The sequence below is a fragment of the Phyllobates terribilis genome, unplaced genomic scaffold, assembly GCF_046119375.1.
Source record: "Phyllobates terribilis strain yellow unplaced genomic scaffold, ASM4611937v1 Scaffold_110__1_contigs__length_5578470, whole genome shotgun sequence".
NCBI lineage: Eukaryota > Metazoa > Chordata > Amphibia > Anura > Dendrobatidae > Phyllobates > Phyllobates terribilis.
In genome coordinates, this window is record NW_027362870.1 from 1972666 (window position 1) to 1992655 (window position 19990).

The 19990-nt window shown below is 43.2% G+C and overlaps 1 protein-coding gene across 1 annotated transcript in view; it reads left to right on the forward strand.

Annotated features, from left to right (window-relative positions):
• The window catches only part of LOC141201388 (uncharacterized), a 43719-nt gene extending 42797 nt beyond the window's left edge, over positions 1–922 (forward strand). Inside the window, exons 8-9 of the mRNA XM_073663383.1 lie at positions 415–608; positions 875–922. Coding sequence (XP_073519484.1) covers positions 415–608; positions 875–922 — 242 coding nt within the window. The remainder of the gene's footprint in view (positions 1–414; positions 609–874) is intronic.
• The last annotated feature ends 19068 nt before the right edge of the window (positions 923–19990 follow it).

Here is a 19990-nt window from a genome sequence, read left to right on the forward strand (position 1 = left end):
CTCAGGGGCGCCACACACGCCCTGGCACTTTGACTGACAGCTGGCTCTACAGTTGATGCACTGCATCGCGAGAGGTCAAATTGCTAGGGTGTGCTTACAGCAGCCACTCACATACTCACATGTATGACTGAAAACCGGCGGTTCTTGTGATGAAGTCTATTTCTCTCTTCTCTTCTCTCAAACAATCCTGCTATTACATATAGACGCTCAAAAAAATTAAAATATCTTCTGGTAACAGCCACCTGGGGGGGGGGCCAGCAGCTAAGGGTTTATTTGGATCCAAGGGCCCAAGCTGGGGCTGCCACCCATGTGGCTCTTGTGTGGCGTGCCCCAATATGGAGTCTACGAAAATCTTTACAAATTCAAATGGTACGAAGCAATATAAGATTACTCATACCATCACATGTACCACAGTTGGGGTGATCTACTGTGCAAAATGCCCTTGCAACAGAATATATGTAGGCCTTACATCAAGAGAACTCCGAAGAAGAACTAGAGAACGCGTCTTGCATATCAAGGCAGCAAAAGAAACTGACAATGTGGATGAGCTCAAGACATTACCGCGTCACTTTAAGAAGTTTCATAACAGTGACCCTTCTGGTCTCCAGGTGAGTGGTTTTGATAAGGTCTACCCAGGCACTAGAGGAGGTAACTGGAAAAAAATCCTGGCACAGAAGGAGGCAAGGTGGATCACTGTGTTGAACACCTTAACCCCCCATGGTCTCAATGAGACAAATAGTTTTGTTTCATTTCTTTAATATTGTTGGGTGGTTCCTAGTGGAGTGCATTGTATTATGGTCATTTTACTTTTACTTTTATATTAATTGTTTTTATTCGTTTATACTTACGTTTTCTTCTTTCCTTCTCTTCTTAGTTCTTTCGCCTGACGTTTGCTATTTTTCAGAGTTGGTCATCTTCTTGAGCGTCATCATCACCAGTGCATTTGAACCTCTTTTTATATTTTAAAGAATTTAAATATCTTCTAGTAATATATGTATAATGTCATGCATTTATGTGCCCCATGCCTTTTTGTTATATAAATATATTTTTCATCTCATCATATTTTTCACTACATATTCACTAGCACAATTGCACTGTATGGGTCATATTATATGATAGGTGTCACACTATCTAACATATATCATAGATATATAATTTTTTCATATGATATATATTCTCCTATAACATTTTCACGTTATTATCTCATATACTTTCCCTGCTATCCTGTTATTAATTTCCAGGGCAGTTCTCTTGTTAGCTAGCACTCACACACCTTTTATCTTTGCCCATGGTTTTCTTCATGCGTTCCACAGTGGAACACACACTGACTTCTCCTTTCCTAGACACAATCCTTTTTTCCTTCGTGTTCCACAGTGGAACGCACACTGATCTCTCTTTCCCCGGACATGCCTATTACATCACTTCTGCTATATGCAGTCCACCGTGAGACGCACGCCGACGCCGCCTTCCACGGAGGTGCTGCGCTCCATGGAGACGCGGCTCGCCCGAGGAGGTCACGATCGGCTCACTGCAGCATGGCGCCATGCAAATATATACATTCATAGATGTTCGAAATTGACTGCCCAGTATGGACATTTTTGATTGGCCAAATTCCCTTTAAATACTTTACATTCACATTTCAACATTACATCCTCGTCAAAGCCAGTGGCAAAACGCGCGTTGGATCCGGGAAGTTCTCAGGGGGTCAGTAATAGTTATCATCATTTCATATTGTGTGCTACCTTTTTACCTGTTGTCATGTATGTCACACATCATTTGCCATGTAATTATTTATTCTGACTATTTTCTGGTTGATAGAGACATTACTGCTAATGTCCACAGCACTGTAAACCAGATTTTTATTTACATCTAGAGTAGTATGGAGCAGTTTACTTTGCACTGAGCACTTTATATTCTCCCTCTACATACCTTACTATTTATTTATAGATTTTTTATACTGCTAATCCAGTGTAGATTATTCACTATGTGACAGCATTTTTGTGGCACACTTGTAATTTATAATAAGTCTACTTTTGTACCCCCTAGCCTGACCGCTCTCTTTTTGTGTTACTTCTTCTCCCTCGTTTTGCACATACGATTCCACATGCGGGTTGTCAAGCGTTTTTCAAGCGATTTTAGCATCACTTGGAAAAGTGCTTGACAACTTGGTCACACTATATAAATCCATGCAACCGGCATGGATTTTATATAGTGTGATCAAGTTAGTTAAAAAAAAGAATAAAAATGGTAAAAAATAAAAAAACACATTATACTCACCTTCCAATGGCCCCCGGTCTCCTTATCCGATGCGACCCGTCGCATGACTAAATGACGTCATGAAAGGTCCTTTTAGACCATCGCGAGCCGCCGGGGAGCCAGGACGCATCACTAAGGAGACCGGGGGCCATCAGAAGGTGAGTATAAGGTTTATTTTTCATTTTAAATTCTTTGTTTTTTAACAGGTACTATGGTACCCGGGTCTGGAGGAGAGTCATCTTCTCCAGACCCGGGTACCATCCGCACATTGAACTGCATAATATCTGCATGTGTACATGTAGCGATTCAATGCAAGTCAATGGCGGCAAAAACGCCGTGCTTGCGCAAAATAATTGGTAGTGCTGCAGATTTTTCCGCAATGATAATAAGCAGCGGAAACCTCCGCAGCATCTGCACAGCACATGCGGATTATCATTGGGGAACATTGCAGACCTTCTACCAAGCGTTTAAGCATTCCTGCGGCGAAATTGCCGCTGTGGAAATGCTTAAAAAACGCATAGTGGGCACACAGCCTTACGCGGTGAAATGAGCTGCATCTGGATCTCGTTCACCTAAAGGGACTGTCAGCACAGAATGACTGTTCAAACTAAGTCCCAACTCTCGGTGCTTCATGACGGGGCCAATCATTTATATACACCTTCCCACCTGCTTGTTTGCCCTCTATCCACACCCTCCTCTTCTTTGATTGACAGCTCTGGCTTCATAGAACCAGAGAAGGAAGGAGACCGAGGTGAAACAAGCAGGTGGGAAGGAGTATATAAAGGATTGGCCCACGCCGTGATCCACGGAGCGCTTGTACCTGGTTTCAATAGTCATTCTGTGCTGACAGTCCCTTTAAAATCAGTGTTTCCCAAACTCCAGTCCTCACGGCCCCCCACAGGTCATGTCTTCAGGATTTCCATAGTATTGCACAGGTGAGAGAATTCCTGATTCCTTGATGATACTTTCATCACATGTGTAATGTAGCACCCTGAGGATTCGGCTGCTACAGGGGTATTGCACCTCAAGCCAGAGGTGTGGTATTCCACTCCCGGGTAAGGATGGAGTGTGGAACTGAGCTCAGTAGGCTGCATGCACTACATACATCCCATTTCCGGGGGACAGATCAATGGTACTCCCACTAGGTATATGTGCAGGTACGACAGTGTCTGTCCCTGGCTGGAGTGGGAGGGGGGTGGAACATCCCAGTAGTGTAGGGGCAGATAGGGGGAGCAGTCTGGGTAATGCTAGGAGCTCATTGGGTGCTGGTCACCTGAGCTCACACATAGAGGGAGTATATAAGGTGGGAACCATCTTAGATCAGGGTCAGACAGGCAGACAGTTACCAGTCAGTCTTTTGTAGAGGGTCAAGCAGTCCTGAAAGAAGAGAGAGAGGAGAAGAGAAGGACCCAGAGGGGAAGAAGAGGGAACCCCAAGAGCCCAAATACAACCAGAAGGGTGAAGGGTTGGCACAAGGGTACCGGATCCCAAGCTGGTGGAGGGCACTAATCCTCAGCCAGAGACCGGAGGTTGTGGGCAGGATCTGCCACGACCCCCCCACTAAATCCACTGCGAAGGCACACCGAGTATAGGGTCAGGGAACCCAGAGACAAGGGTTTTACCAACAAGAGGCCCGAGGGAGCCGGACATAAGTGGATCCCTGGTGGGGAAGGCCAGAGAAAAGGAACGTCAGAAAGGGAGCTCAGGATCACGCTCCAGAATTACCTGGGGGTTGGCCGAGTCCAGGACCTGGTGGACGCAGCACGGCTCGGGCGGTCAATCAAGGCCGGAGTGACCAGCACAACAGCAGTAAGTAAAAACCCTGAACTGCACAGCCCGACTCTGAGTCTTATTACCATCCTCACTGCACCACCACAACCACCACCCTCTACAACTGACCCCCTGAGGCTATACCCCTCCCGTTGGGGGTTATACTACCAGAAGCTGCACACACACCACCAGCCTCAGCGGACCCTGCTGCAGCGGCGGCCGTATTGACCGCAAATCAACGGGTGGCGTAGTCGACACTAAAGAACATCCAGCAACATCTGTAGGACTGCCACACACTGAGCTTGACACCCTGGGCACGGACCGGGTCACCGCCACTCGGAGACTACAACCCCCATCTGATCCGGCTCCGGGTATCCCCCAAACAACACTGGCCCAGGGGGCGCGTCATGTAATACTGAGGAAATCCTGAAAACCTGACCTGTTGGGGGCCATGAGGACTGGAGTTTGGGAAACACTGCTTTAAATGGAGCGGTGCTGCAGTTTTATTATTCAGCAATTAACAATTTCTTAAGCAATGAGAAAATGCAGTCCCTAATGATGTCCTCTGACAATAAGCGGATCACGGACAGCAGATGCATTGGGTTCTGCATTTCTTGGAGAATGGGATGGGGCAGCTTCTGTCTTCTCAGTGATACAATCAGGAAGGAGATGCAGCGTGAGACAATCCCTGTCTAGATCTTTGATCTGATCATCAATACAGAGGGCTGATTGGTGAAGACAGAGGGAAAGGCTAATAAAATTATTAAAAAAAAACGTCGTTTTTCGGCTGCCACTTCCTCTGGGGTCAGTATGCCAACCTCATTGACTTCATAGCACTTGCCAGAGTGGGCAGACACGATTTTATTGCCTTTACACACGTCACCTCCACACAGGGCGATGCTGCTACGATGCCTCTGTAGTGATCAAACGTTGAGTCAAACAGCAGGGCTTTAAGAGGGCTGCCCTTTTCAATCTTGGGACTAAAACACAAGAATAAGACATCCTGTTAAGGGGAATAAAGGTAAGTAAACCGCGTTCAGTCCGGGGTGATGAATTCCAAAAGACAAAGTTTATTCCTCCATCACATAATGTTTCGACCTGTTATAGGTCTTTATCAAGTATATACAAAGACATACAGGGATACTGATCCCCTCTAAGGAAAATCAGTGGCCAGAACCCTTTAAATTCCCCTTAAATGGTCCAAAACTGAAACTGTGGGAACAATATAATCCACTTAGGGTTCAGCAAACTTACAGTCAAGGGTTTGATAAAATTATCTACACCCTTGTGTCTCCAGAAAGCATAGCGTACGTTCACGTGCTGAAAATGCCGACCAGTGCTGGAGTGAGCGGAGGTCCGCAGCTTGTGACACTCCTGCTGTAGTGAAACTACAGGTCCCAGCAGACTGACGGTCTCTCATCAAGTTATGCTGGGAGCCGCAGGTTCACAAATAGTGCTAGAGGATCCATGTCAGAATTATGAGGCTGCCACTAGGGTTTCTCCCACAAATATGTAATCGGACGTAGAGCGGATCTGCACGTGGATGAGCCATATTCTCTATCTGTGAACATACTACTCCTTCACTCAGATTCTAAGTGGTTCTGCAGCGCATCTGTGCAGAGCAAGCTGTCAATCAAAATCCAGGCCGGGTTTACAGCTGTCGCCCCTGATATAGCGAGCGGTGCTGTGATCCAAGACTGTAGCCGCTCCATGCACAACGATGAGTGAAGGCCGGCGGCTGCAGGGAGGAAAGAAGTTAATTTTCTCCCGGTACCTACACTATCAATAAGGCGGCAGGGCAGCATTGTAACAATATTTATCTGCAGATTAACCCTATACCTGCAGGTACATAGCATTTTCCAAGGTGACAGGTTCCCTTTAATAAAGAGAAGATGGATAGAGCCGCATTAGTCCGTACTCACGGTGGAAGCCTCCTGACAACTTCTTGAAGAACACTTTCCACATTTGTTCCAAGCTTCCCCGACATCTAATAGAAATAAACAGAGAAATGAATTTCTTAATACAGTTTAGAACTCGGCTACAACGAATCAGAAGAAATGAAACCTGTTTGAAGCTGACAAGCAATCAAGCCCCTCCGTAAGCCACACAGAACATGGCTACTTATGTCATCTGCAGGTGATTAAAGGAACCTGTCATGCTGAAATGGTATAAGATCTGTAGGGGGTGTTGTAGAGCAGAGAAGTTGATCAGACTGATAGACATATCTGTGGGAAGAGAGCAAAACTGGCATTTTATGCAGTGAAAAGTCCTGCCGTATGTACACTAGTCCAGTGGGCGGTCCTACTAAGTGATTGACAGTTCCCTGTATGACCATGCAGGCAAAGATAGCTGTCAATCACTAGTAGGACCGCCCACTGGACTCATCTGTACAAACAGCAGAATTCCACTGAATAAATTGATACAGGAAAAACATCTATCTTTGTACCGTATTAGCCAGTAGATAGAAGAGTATTTAGATTTGAGAGTCCTCAGTGGTTGATACCATCTTTTCCGTTAGCCATTAAAAGGTAACAAATTGCAGGCTTTCCAGACTACTCAGGTCTCAGGTCTGCCTGATGAAGAAGCCGGAGTAGTCTGGAAAGCTTGCAATTTGTTACCTTTTAATGGCTAACGGAAAAGATGGTATCAACCACTGAGGACTCTCAAATCTAATGAATAAATTACAATTTATACTGAATCTTCTCCCACAAACCTATATATCGTTCTGCTCAGTTTCTCATGGATAAAACCTGCACATCTGAATGGAGCTTTAATGTTGTTATTACAATCAGGTAAACGCAGATCACAAAATCTTTCATATGATCATTTTTTTAACACCTAAAACCCCAATGGGTCGTTCTTAGACCTGTGTAGCTTACCAAGCCCAATTTCTAAAAGTTGCAGGAGTGCTGTAAAATAGGAAGCTGCACATTTTTGCGCAAAAATGATGCATCACAAAAGTTGTTTTTTTTTGGGGGGGGTTTTTAACACCAAAAATTGATGTCAATTCCTCGCTACATTGCCCCTTTTCCAGCCACATTTTGTAGAAAAAAATAAAAAGACAAGGTACAGACAGCGGAGTTAAATTTGCCTACAGGAATGATTTTGATCTGGAGCGCATCGTACCCGGATACAGTCACTAGCGGGAACGTCAAACATCTTCTCAATTTGTTTCTCCACCCTTTCCGGATCTGCATTCTTCAAGTCTATCTAAAAGCAAAAGTATAAATACTAATTATTTATCAAAGCTGGACAACATCTAGAAACCATAGAATAAAACTGGCTTAAAATATAGTGTGAACAAGAGTTTAGGGAGAGATGTACAACTGGCACTGGCCTATAAAAGGGATTGTGTAATCGTACAAAACTAGCAAAAATGTAAAGTGCCCGGAAAACAAGGAACGTGCAATTTACCTCTTAGTAAAATCCTATGCTTTCTCAAGAACAGAGGAATTTTAATTTCATATTTTTTTTAATCAAATCATTTTTATTGAAAAACTCCAACTACAAATATTCCATCTTTCAAGTAACATACATGACATAGTAATTCCATAGTAAAAATATGAACAAAGTATCTGAACTTCAATTCCCATAACCCACCCTAAACCCAAATCCCAACACTCCAGAGAGAACCATTTTCAGAGCAGTTCTAGAATAACGGACTATAGCATTCGTAGAAGGGGAAGAAGATAAAAAAGTGACTAACAAAGGGGTAGCAGCGTTTTAATGTTATCATTTACTGCTTGATGCCTGAGCCGGGGAGTGCACGCTGAAAACTGTTGCAGGCTGCTGTAATCACAGGACACAAGCAAACAGCATGGCATTTCCTATCAGCAGGGAGGAAGTAAAGGGAACAGTAATGAAAGTCTCCTCCTACTCCGCTCCATATTGAAATGAATAGTGTGCATCCTACAAATGAGATGCATACAGCAAACAATTGATTTTCCATACATAGGTTTTGAGTTGACCACTGGATATACACATGTGTATCACTAATTACCAGAACTGGAAATCGAAAAAAAAGACGAGTAAGTTTGGGGTGAATCCAGCCTTCATTACTGCACAGCCGCTCAGAGGGATCGGTACTAGGAACAGCAGGAGTGCCGGCAATGTTCACAGATTTACCTGCTGCGGGACTGAAGGAGTCTGATCGCGCTCGGCTCGAAGCTTTTTACCTGGTTTACGATAGGAATAATTGAAAGCTGTGCTTCAAAGGCCAGGAAGAAGTTTGCCACCATCTATTAGAAAATAGACAAACTTAGGATAGAAACAATATGAACATATACCCTGCTATAAGTAAGTAAAAAGCAATAGGAAATATATATAATATAGGGTACTTAGTAAACATGGTTTTTGATTAAAAAAAAAAAAGCCATCCCACCAGCACCAAGGTGTACCCAGTCAGTTATGTGAAGTATATAATAAAATACACTTTAGTACAATATTAGTATCTTGTCCCTTTAAATCGGCAGCTACTTCTGTCACCATGGTATCTGCATTCATACTCAGCCAATAGGATTGCTCGGTTTGAATTTGAAGAAAAAAAAAAAAAAGTTCTATATGGTCAGTTTGTTCCATCTCATCTGAGTGTGAAGACAGACACCTGCGATCAGCGAGATTATAGGTATAAGACGTGATATAATATAACGGACGGAGCCACATCCCATCACACGCACTCAGCGACCACAACTGACAGGAATCAGCACATTTATCAGAGGAGAAGTCATTATTCCCCAACACATGATAAGTGACAACTTCTAGATCTGCTGGGAACCCAACTAATCCCTGCTAGTACCTCCCCGGACCACCGCTCCATTCATTCTCTATGCAGGAGAAAGCTGAGTACAGCGCCCCCTATAGAGAATGAACGGACCGGCGGTTGAACATTTGCACTTCGCTCACTTCTATCTATAAGTGCTGTTCTGCTGATTGGGTCATAGCGGCCAAACCCACCGATCTAAGAGTCATCACCTATCCAGAGATCAGTGAGAACTTGTTCCAACTAGACATCCCCTTTAATTGAAGAGATCACATATCTAACAGCCAATCCTATTCATTCCCAATCTTCCCTGTGCCCAGTAATGCCCCCTGGGTGTATCGCCAATATGAGCCAATCACCAAACCCTCTGCTGACTGTTCCCCATGTTTTATAGATTTTGGATCCGTTTCTACAAGAGAAGATCTCAGCGGCCTCCATGGGGATGGGTTACTCTGCCAGCGATGGAGCAGGTAGTATCCACCAGCCTGTGATATCTCACCTTCCTCCATATTCTGCTGTTACATGCGTTTCTTCAGCTTTACCCCTTCCCAACAGAACCAATTGATGGTTTTTTTCTGTTTTTTCCTTGGCTTTTTCCAAGGGTTATAACTTTTTCATGTCTGTCCACATAGTGTGAGGTCTTGTTATTTTGCAGGACGAGCGGTACTTATAAATCGCACCATTCATTTACCACATAGTACTAGAAAACGGGGAAAACATTCCAAGTGCAGTAAAAGTGCGAGAAAAAAAAAGCCTGACACTGTTTATCTGGGAAGGGTTTTAACGGCGTACATAGTGTGGTGAAAATGACCTGGTAATAGGATCCTACTCCTCAGTGTGATCACAGCAAGACCAAACTTCTCCAATAGTTTTGGCAAAAGAAAAAAACTTTTTTTTATGGTGTCACCATTTTTTCTGAGACCCGTAACATTTTCGTTTTTCGGGTTGATGGAGCTGTGTGGGGACTTATTTTTTGAAGGGCAAGAGGACTTTATTGATAACATTTTGGGACACATATGACACGGTCATCGCTTCTTACAGGGTTTTCTGCAGTATTGTGGCGAACGAAAAAAATGCAATTTTGGCTTTTTGAATTTTTTTCTGTGTTCACTGATCGTTTGTTTTTTATATTTGGATAGATTGTATTTCTCTGAAAGAGACCATACCACAAATGTGTATATTTTTATTATCTTTATTTTTAGTGGGAGGTGAGTTGAACGTGTGGGGTTTTAATATTTTAAACTTTTTTTTTTTTTTTTTTTCACTGCATTTGTATACATTATCTGATTGCTTGTGCTATATACAGCGATACCACAGTAATGCTCCATATAGCAAAATCACGGTCTTCTTTACAGCCCAAATGAAGCTTTATGATGACAGGCACGGAGGCTTCAGCAGACCCCCGGATGTCATAGCAGTCCATCTGCGCCCTGTGATCACGTCACAGGAGCGCCGGTGGGCGCATGGAACGATGCGTCCCAATGCCGGCGCGCTGTTAATGCTGCTGTTAGTGATTGACAGCAGCACTGAACAGGTTAACAGTGGTGGGCAGATCTTCGCTCCACTCACAGCTCTTAGAGGCAGGTCCTGGTTGTTTGTCACAGCCATTATCTGCCATGTACGGGGCGAGCTGACTCTGCTCCATACACCCGCTACTGACTTATACCATACATGTACGGCAGATGTTGGTAAGGAGTTAAAGCGGTTGTCCTGCTTTGGGGCCATTTGTTTTTTTTACTTTAATGCAAGTATTTGGGGCTAAAATTGATTTCTGTCATTGAGTTTCATTAAAAATGTTGCCTTCTGTAGCATCTGTGCTGCACTGTCTATTCCTGGCTGCAAAATTAGCTAACTGAGAATCTATCAGTGAGCTCCTTCTGACAGTCTTAAGGAGGATCATTTGTGGCCTGCTGGAGGTCATTTTGCAGGGCTCTGGCAGTGCTCCTCCTGTTCCTCCTTGCACAAAAGCGGAGGTAGCGGTCCTGCTGCTGGGTTGTTGCCCTCCTACAGCCCACTCCATGTCTCCTGGTGTACTGGCCTGTCTCCTGGTAGAGCCTCCAGCCTCTGGACACTACGCTGACAGACACAGCAAACCTCGTTGCCACAGCTCTCACTGATGAGCCATCCTGGATGAGCTGCACTACCTGAGCAACTTCTGTGGGTTGTAGAGTCCGTCTCATGCTACCACGAGTGTGAAAACACAACCACCATTCAAAAGTGACCAAAACATCAGCCAGAAAGCACTGGTACTGAGATGTGGTCTGTGATCCCCACCTGCAGAACCACTCCTTTATTGAGGGTGTCTTGATAATTGCCAATAATTTCCATCTATTGTCTATTCCATTTGCACAACAGCATGTGAAATTGATTGTCAATCAGTGTTGTTTCCTAAGTGGACCGTTTGATTTCACAGAAGTTTGATTTACTTGGAGTTATATTCTGTTGTTTAAGTGTTCCCTTTATATTTTTGAGCAGTATACATAAAAAAATTACTGCAGCTTTAATGCTATTTATTACGTCTCAGGTAACTTTGTGACTAACTATACAGCATCAAAAATACCAAAAAGCTTAAATCTCCAATGGAAGCCAATAGCACCAGTGAGAACATGGCATAAGCGTAATCCAAAGGTAGAGGGGGACATTATTCACTCCAGTTTCCTGCGGCCCCTCGGGAGTATAGGTTGCTGCATGGTAGTCCGCATTCTGTGTAAAGCAGGAAAAACACTTTTACTTAGCGGGATGAGGTCAGTAGTGGCGCTCTGTCAGTTGAGGATTGCTCCTAATATCTGGTTGCGTTTCCTGAGAAGAGGACAGAAGAGGACAGAAGAGGACAGAAGAGGACAGAAGATCCCTAGGGGGTAAATGGATGGCCAAAGGCCAGAAAAGACAACAATCAGTCCTACAACAAAAAGGAAGAAACCAAGCAATGTGAACTGAGGTCTAAGATGGCAGACATGCAAGAAATAGGGGCATGTTCACACTAGCAAAAAGAAGCAAAACCTACAAAAGACAAAAATATATCTCATACCCTACCATCATTATATATAAATGTAAAGCAAAGTTGCATAATAAATATAGGGTACTTAGTGAACTATTTTTGATCAAAAAAAAGTATACAAGCCGTCCCACCAGCGGCAAGGTGACCTTAAATTGGGACGGTACCTATACTGCCTATATTAAAAACCTTACTGTATATCAAAGTTGAAGTAATGCATATAAAAGGGTAGCCAAATAGGACCGGGTCCCAACTCCAGACCACCTAGGCCCGTGGTAAGCTACATATATACTAATCAGCTCAACAAAGGGTATGCCACACCCTTAAATTGCACAGAATGCAAACAAGACAAAAAACCAAGCAATGTGAACTGAGGTCTAAGATGGCAGACATGCAAGAAATAGGGGCATGTTCACACTAGCAAAAAGAAGCAAAACCTACAAAAGACAAAAATATATCTCATACCCTACCATCATTATATATAAATGTAAAGCAAAGTTGCATAATAAATATAGGGTACTTAGTGAACTATTTTTGATCAAAAAAAAGTATACAAGCCGTCCCACCAGCGGCAAGGTGACCCTAAATTGGGACGGTACCTATACTGCCTATATTAAAAACCTTACTGTATATCAAAGTTGAAGTAATGCATATAAAAGGGTAGACAAATAGGACCGGGTCCCAACTCCAGACCACCTAGGCCCGTGGTAAGCTACATATATACTAATCAGCTCAACAAAGGGTATGCCACACCCTTAAATTGCACAGAATGCAAACAAGACAAAAAACCAAGCAATGTGAACTGAGGTCTAAGATGGCAGACATGCAAGAAATAGGGGCATGTTCACACTAGCAAAAAGAAGCAAAACCTACAAAAGACAAAAATATATCTCATACCCTACCATCATTATATATAAATGTAAAGCAAAGTTGCATAATAAATATAGGGTACTTAGTGAACTATTTTTGATCAAAAAAAAGTATACAAGCCGTCCCACCAGCGGCAAGGTGACCCTAAATTGGGACGGTACCTATACTGCCTATATTAAAAACCTTACTGTATATCAAAGTTGAAGTAATGCATATAAAAGGGTAGACAAATAGGACCGGGTCCCAACTCCAGACCACCTAGGCCCGTGGTAAGCTACATATATACTAATCAGCTCAACAAAGGGTATGCCACACCCTTAAATTGCACAGAATGCAAACAAGACAAAAAACCAAGCAATGTGAACTGAGGTCTAAGATGGCAGACATGCAAGAAATAGGGGCATGTTCACACTAGCAAAAAGAAGCAAAACCTACAAAAGACAAAAATATATCTCATACCCTACCATCATTATATATAAATGTAAAGCAAAGTTGCATAATAAATATAGGGTACTTAGTGAACTATTTTTGATCAAAAAAAAGTATACAAGCCGTCCCACCAGCGGCAAGGTGACCCTAAATTGGGACGGTACCTATACTGCCTATATTAAAAACCTTACTGTATATCAAAGTTGAAGTAATGCATATAAAAGGGTAGACAAATAGGACCGGGTCCCAACTCCAGACCACCTAGGCCCGTGGTAAGCTACATATATACTAATCAGCTCAACAAAGGGTATGCCACACCCTTAAATTGCACAGAATGCAAACAAGACAAAAAACCAAGCAATGTGAACTGAGGTCTAAGATGGCAGACATGCAAGAAATAGGGGCATGTTCACACTAGCAAAAAGAAGCAAAACCTACAAAAGACAAAAATATATCTCATACCCTACCATCATTATATATAAATGTAAAGCAAAGTTGCATAATAAATATAGGGTACTTAGTGAACTATTTTTGATCAAAAAAAAGTACACAAGCCGTCCCACCAGCGGCAAGGTGACCCTAAATTGGGACGGTACCTATACTGCCTATATTAAAAACCTTACTGTATATCAAAGTTAAAGTAATGCATATAAAAGGGTAGACAAATAGGACCGGGTCCCAACTCCAGACCACCTAGGCCCGTGGTAAGCTACATATATACTAATCAGCTCAACAAAGGGTATACCACACCCTTAAATTGCACAGAATGCAAACAAGACAAAAAACCAAGCAATGTGAACTGAGGTCTAAGATGGCAGACATGCAAGAAATAGGGGCATGTTCACACTAGCAAAAAGAAGCAAAACCTACAAAAGACAAAAATATATCTCATACCCTACCATCATTATATATAAATGTAAAGCAAAGTTGCATAATAAATATAGGGTACTTAGTGAACTATTTTTGATCAAAAAAAAGTATACAAGCCGTCCCACCAGCGGCAAGGTGACCTTAAATTGGGACGGTACCTATACTGCCTATATTAAAAACCTTACTGTATATCAAAGTTGAAGTAATGCATATAAAAGGGTAGACAAATAGGACCGGGTCCCAACTCCAGACCACCTAGGCCCGTGGTAAGCTACATATATACTAATCAGCTCAACAAAGGGTATGCCACACCCTTAAATTGCACAGAATGCAAACAAGACAAAAAACCAAGCAATGTGAACTGAGGTCTAAGATGGCAGACATGCAAGAAATAGGGGCATGTTCACACTAGCAAAAAGAAGCAAAACCTACAAAAGACAAAAATATATCTCATACCCTACCATCATTATATATAAATGTAAAGCAAAGTTGCATAATAAATATAGGGTACTTAGTGAACTATTTTTGATCAAAAAAAAGTATACAAGCTGTCCCACCAGCGGCAAGGTGACCCTAAATTGGGACGGTACCTATACTGCCTATATTAAAAACCTTACTGTATATCAAAGTTGAAGTAATGCATATAAAAGGGTAGACAAATAGGACCGGGTCCCAACTCCAGACCACCTAGGCCCGTGGTAAGCTACATATATACTAATCAGCTCAACAAAGGGTATGCCACACCCTTAAATTGCACAGAATGCAAACAAGACAAAAAACCAAGCAATGTGAACTGAGGTCTAAGATGGCAGACATGCAAGAAATAGGGGCATGTTCACACTAGCAAAAAGAAGCAAAACCTACAAAAGACAAAAATATATCTCATACCCTACCATCATTATATATAAATGTAAAGCAAAGTTGCATAATAAATATAGGGTACTTAGTGAACTATTTTTGATCAAAAAAAAGTATACAAGCCGTCCCACCAGCGGCAAGGTGACCCTAAATTGGGACGGTACCTATACTGCCTATATTAAAAACCTTACTGTATATCAAAGTTGAAGTAATGCATATAAAAGGGTAGACAAATAGGACCGGGTCCCAACTCCAGACCACCTAGGCCCGTGGTAAGCTACATATATACTAATCAGCTCAACAAAGGGTATGCCACACCCTTAAATTGCACAGAATGCAAACAAGACAAAAAACCAAGCAATGTGAACTGAGGTCTAAGATGGCAGACATGCAAGAAATAGGAGCATGTTCACACTAGCAAAAAAGAAACAAAACCTACAAAAGACAAAGGACAAAAATATATCTCATACCCTACCATCATTATATATAAATGTAAAGCAAAGTTGCATAATAAATATAGGGTACTTAGTGAACTATTTTTGATCAAAAAAAAGTATACAAGCCGTCCCACCAGCGGCAAGGTGACCCTAAATTGGGACGGTACCTATACTGCCTATATTAAAAACCTTACTGTATATCAAAGTTGAAGTAATGCATATAAAAGGGTAGACAAATAGGACCGGGTCCCAACTCCAGACCACCTAGGCCCGTGGTAAGCTACATATATACTAATCAGCTCAACAAAGGGTATGCCACACCCTTAAATTGCACAGAATGCAAACAAGACAAAAAACCAAGCAATGTGAACTGAGGTCTAAGATGGCAGACATGCAAGAAATAGGGGCATGTTCACACTAGCAAAAAGAAGCAAAACCTACAAAAGACAAAAATATATCTCATACCCTACCATCATTATATATAAATGTAAAGCAAAGTTGCATAATAAATATAGGGTACTTAGTGAACTATTTTTGATAAAAAAAAAGTATACAAGCCGTCCCACCAGCGGCAAGGTGACCCTAAATTGGGACGGTACCTATACTGCCTATAAAGGAAGAAGCATAACCAGAACAACTTCCGCCATTACATCAACCGGTATTTGAGAGGAAAGAGGAACACCATGTGGACCATCCAGCTGGGACCTCTCTGCCGATATCATCATACGGCAATACCGGCTGGTAAGTAGAAATCCACCAAAGTAATAATCGCAGGATAGTAGTAATCTAGTGGTAGTATATCAGTATTAGTGTAATTTGAGTAATAATACTAGTGATAATAGTAAGAAAGTAATAAAATAACAGTAGTAATAGTAGTAGGTAGAATAACAGTGTGATCCAGGGTTCTAGGACTGATCGCCTTTTCTCGGGGTCAAGAAGGAATTTTTCCGCTGTGACACAAATTGACTGAAGGTGTCCTGAGGTTTTTGCCTTCTTTTGGATCAACACTGTAGGTATAGGGCAGTATTAGTAGTAATAGGAAAGAAGAAGAATACTGTAATAAGATAGCAGGATAATAATAATATAAACTAGTTATATCTATAGAAAGAACACAGAGTAAATAAAAATAATTATAGACGTAGTTTAATCAATACAGTAATATTAAATAGTTATAGAAAAGTTAGAGTAGTACTTTAATAAGAAAGCAGGACATAAGACAAAATATATAAAAAAAAACTATATTAAAAACAACTGTAGTAGTACATTTAGTACAGTAATAGTAATTACATAACTAGTAACATAATTAGGTTTGATCCAGGGTTCTAGGACTGATCGCCTTTTCTCGGGGTCAAGAAGGAATTTTTTCCCTGTGACACAAATTGGCTGAAGGTGTCCTGGGGTTTTTGCCTTCTTCTGGATCAACACTGTAGGTATAGGGCAGTATTAGTAGTGATAGGAAAGAAGAGTAATACTGTAATAAGATAGCACAATGTTAATAATAACCATATCAAATAGTTAGATTTATAAAAACAAATTAAAATAACTCCAGTAGTACAATAATTAGTGTAATATTTAACTTGTAATAACATTATTAGGTTTGATCCAGGGTCCTAGGACTGATCGCCTTTTCCCGGGGTCAAGAAGGAATTTTTCCCGTGACACAAATTGGCATTAGGTGTCCTGGGGTTTTTGCCTTCTTCTGGATCAACAGCTTTAGGCATAGGGATTTTAGTAATACCATTATTAGAATCACAAGATTAATAAAAAAATTAGAATTTAATTTTTTTAATTAGTTTTATAACAGTTACAATTAATTGGATTAATGCAATAATAATAAATAGTAAAAATGGTGGTAATAATAATACAAAAAACTAGTCCCAGTTACTAAGTTAGTGTAGTGTTAGTGTAGGGACCCATCTGAAGAGGTCGCCTTGACGTTGGCAGATGGGCTCGCACAATTTGCTCAAAATGTGCGCTAAGAACCTCATATTTCTATGTACAGGAGATCTAGCAGTAATTCCATTCAGGAGATAGATATCTGTGTACACACACACTTTGTTATATACTTTTGTGCAGCACACAGGGCAGGTATACAGGTACAGGGTGAGAGTGTTACAGTGATATTATAACTTGGCCTTAAGGATAAAATGCTGACAACTACAGATCCTGGAAACACATCTGAAACTAGACCTTGTTAGTAACTGGTTCCCAGCTAGTGGTGAATATGTACAGGGCAGTCCGGTACCAGGACCCGCTCTATAGGACACATTATCATCAGGCAGGTCCTGTCAGGGCTCTTACAAGATCTGCGGCAGAAGTGTGGCTGTATAACACATTCCTGCTCCTGCCTCAGCCACCGACAGTGGAGCCAACCCTGACCCTGGCAGTTTAATCCACTGTATGACACAGTAGGGGGCTTCCACAGCATTTAGGCACTTTAGACAGGAGAGGGAGGCGCGATCATGGTGCCGATGAGTTTCTATGGCAGCCGAGATCTAACAATGGACCCCATGACGGCCATCTTACTGCTCCTATTAGACCCCGGCTGAGCAAAGGTCTATGAGGACGCCGGTGAGACTTATGTCGCCTGCTCTGCACATATTAGAAATGCCTAGAGCTGATTAGTTTGCCATTTGTAAATCTGATCCAGCAGTGCTGGGCTACCACTGACGTGATCAGGGCTATTGAGCTCCTAGATTGGGCAGAGGAGCTCAGTCTTCAGCAGGAGCTGGCCGAGGAGAGCGGAGCAACTTGCATGGGGCTGCTGCACAAGAAGTAACTCAAAAGGTGGAGATTTACCCGGAGACGCGGTGCCCGGGCTGTGATCTGCTGTGCAGGCTGCATAGTCGATGCCTCCTAGGACCCGAACTTCACCCCTAACAGGCACAGCAGAGCTCGGACGGCTGCAAGTGAACGGAGAGCGGCTGATTAGTAACTGCTGCGTCTCCTGCAGCTCAGGTAAGAGCCGTACAGAGCGGGGGCTCAGTAATGATGAATATGGGAAGTGTCCGCCCCTCACATGTCCTATATGCTTCCTCCAGAGGTAAAGTCTCCCCTGTAACCAGCGCCTTCTCCCACTTTCTCTGCTGGCATGCTCCATTGCTTAAAGGGGATGTCTGAAGAAAACAAGTTATCACTTATCCACAGGCTCGGTAATCACTTACTGATTGTGGGGTCTGACCGCTGCGAACCATCGTCTGATCGGGAAGGAGTGGAAAGTCAGGGATCAACTGCAGCTCCATTCATTCTCTATGGGGCTCCAGAAAAGTCGAGCTCAGGGCTTGAATGCCACATAGGGAAGGAATGGAGCGGATCCTGGAGTAATAACATGTCCTCCTCTCCTCAGCTTTCTGTCTGTGTAAGTGGCTCAGCCCTTGTCTCCCCTTCTCACCGGCTTCTGTACTGGTCCCTGTAGACTTTCTCCTATGAGGAAGAGGAAACCCCTCTGCCCTTCTGCTCTCAGTCCTCTGCGGCTTTTCCCCATCGCTCAGTGCAGCCATTATATGTAATAAGGATCATTCTTGTCCGGCTTTCATTCCGCCCAGCTGACAAGATAATAAACATGTGAGGTGGAAGGTTCACAATTATTAGATGTGTTGTGAAAAGTCTCCACAGCAAATTCAGAGAAAACTGCAGGGTGACCGCTTGTGAAACCAGCACAAAATCGAGCGGACAGCGCCTCCCTGCCCCCCGCCGGTCTCTGTATCCTGGCATTCAGCTATTCCATTTGGTGCTTATTCAGGGAGGAAAACAAAAATGTGAAGTTCTTACACAGACGCCTGAAGACTCGACGTTCGCTGCTGTGACGCCCAGCTGCGCTTGGTATCACAGATCCTAGAAGTGTGCATTGATGGATTCCTCCACAAGACACCCTCATAAGCATTCACACACCTCCACCTTCCACCTCAGACCACCAGAGGGAGCCCCTTAGGGATATATAAAGGGAAGGTGGAGCCAGGCAGCCCAGAAAGTGATTCAGCAGTTTCCTGCTCAGACACAGAAGGACTCAGTGCAGTCGAGCCAGAGCCTAGCAGTTCCTGCAGAAAGAGTTCAGTACAGTCTGTAGAGTGATTCCAGACTAGAACTCAGCTCAGGATAGAGAGCTAGGAGTGTGCCGACGCTCTGAGAGCGGCGAAGAAGAGCAGTGTCCCGGCTGCAGTGCGTGTTGCCTAGTGAGGGCCCCGAGCGGGACCAAAGGTGAGTGGAGAGTGAGTACATAGGAGGCAGAGGAGCTTAATTAGCTCAACCCGAAGAATTTACCGGACACCAGGTCCGAAGCTTACCGGGATCTCTACGACCCAGTAAGGCATAACCGGAATCCCTGGAGAACTACCGGTCCCAGGATCGCTAGAGTGCTGATACGTAACAGAGCTGGGAGACACATAGGCCCCGCAAGCTGAGGAGCGTGTACTCCAAGAAAAGGCCCTACCACAAGGTCAGCCAGCGCAGGACAGAGACAAAGTTAGGCCTAGCTCCAGGCAGGTCAGAAACTTACTACGCAGAGGCAAGAAACAGGAGGCCCTACACCCGCTCATTGGGGAGGATCCCGATATGCACCCTTCACCCTACAGTGCTCCGGGATGTGCCTGACTTTCCATCAGTAAAAGGTACTGAAGTGACTACCGTGTCCGTCCCCGTTCTTGCTCTGACCCGGCTGGGTCTCGCCTGTCCTGCATTCCCCTTGCATACACTGCCCTGAGGCCTAGCTCCGCCTGTGGGGAGCTATACCATCGAGCAACCTTATCA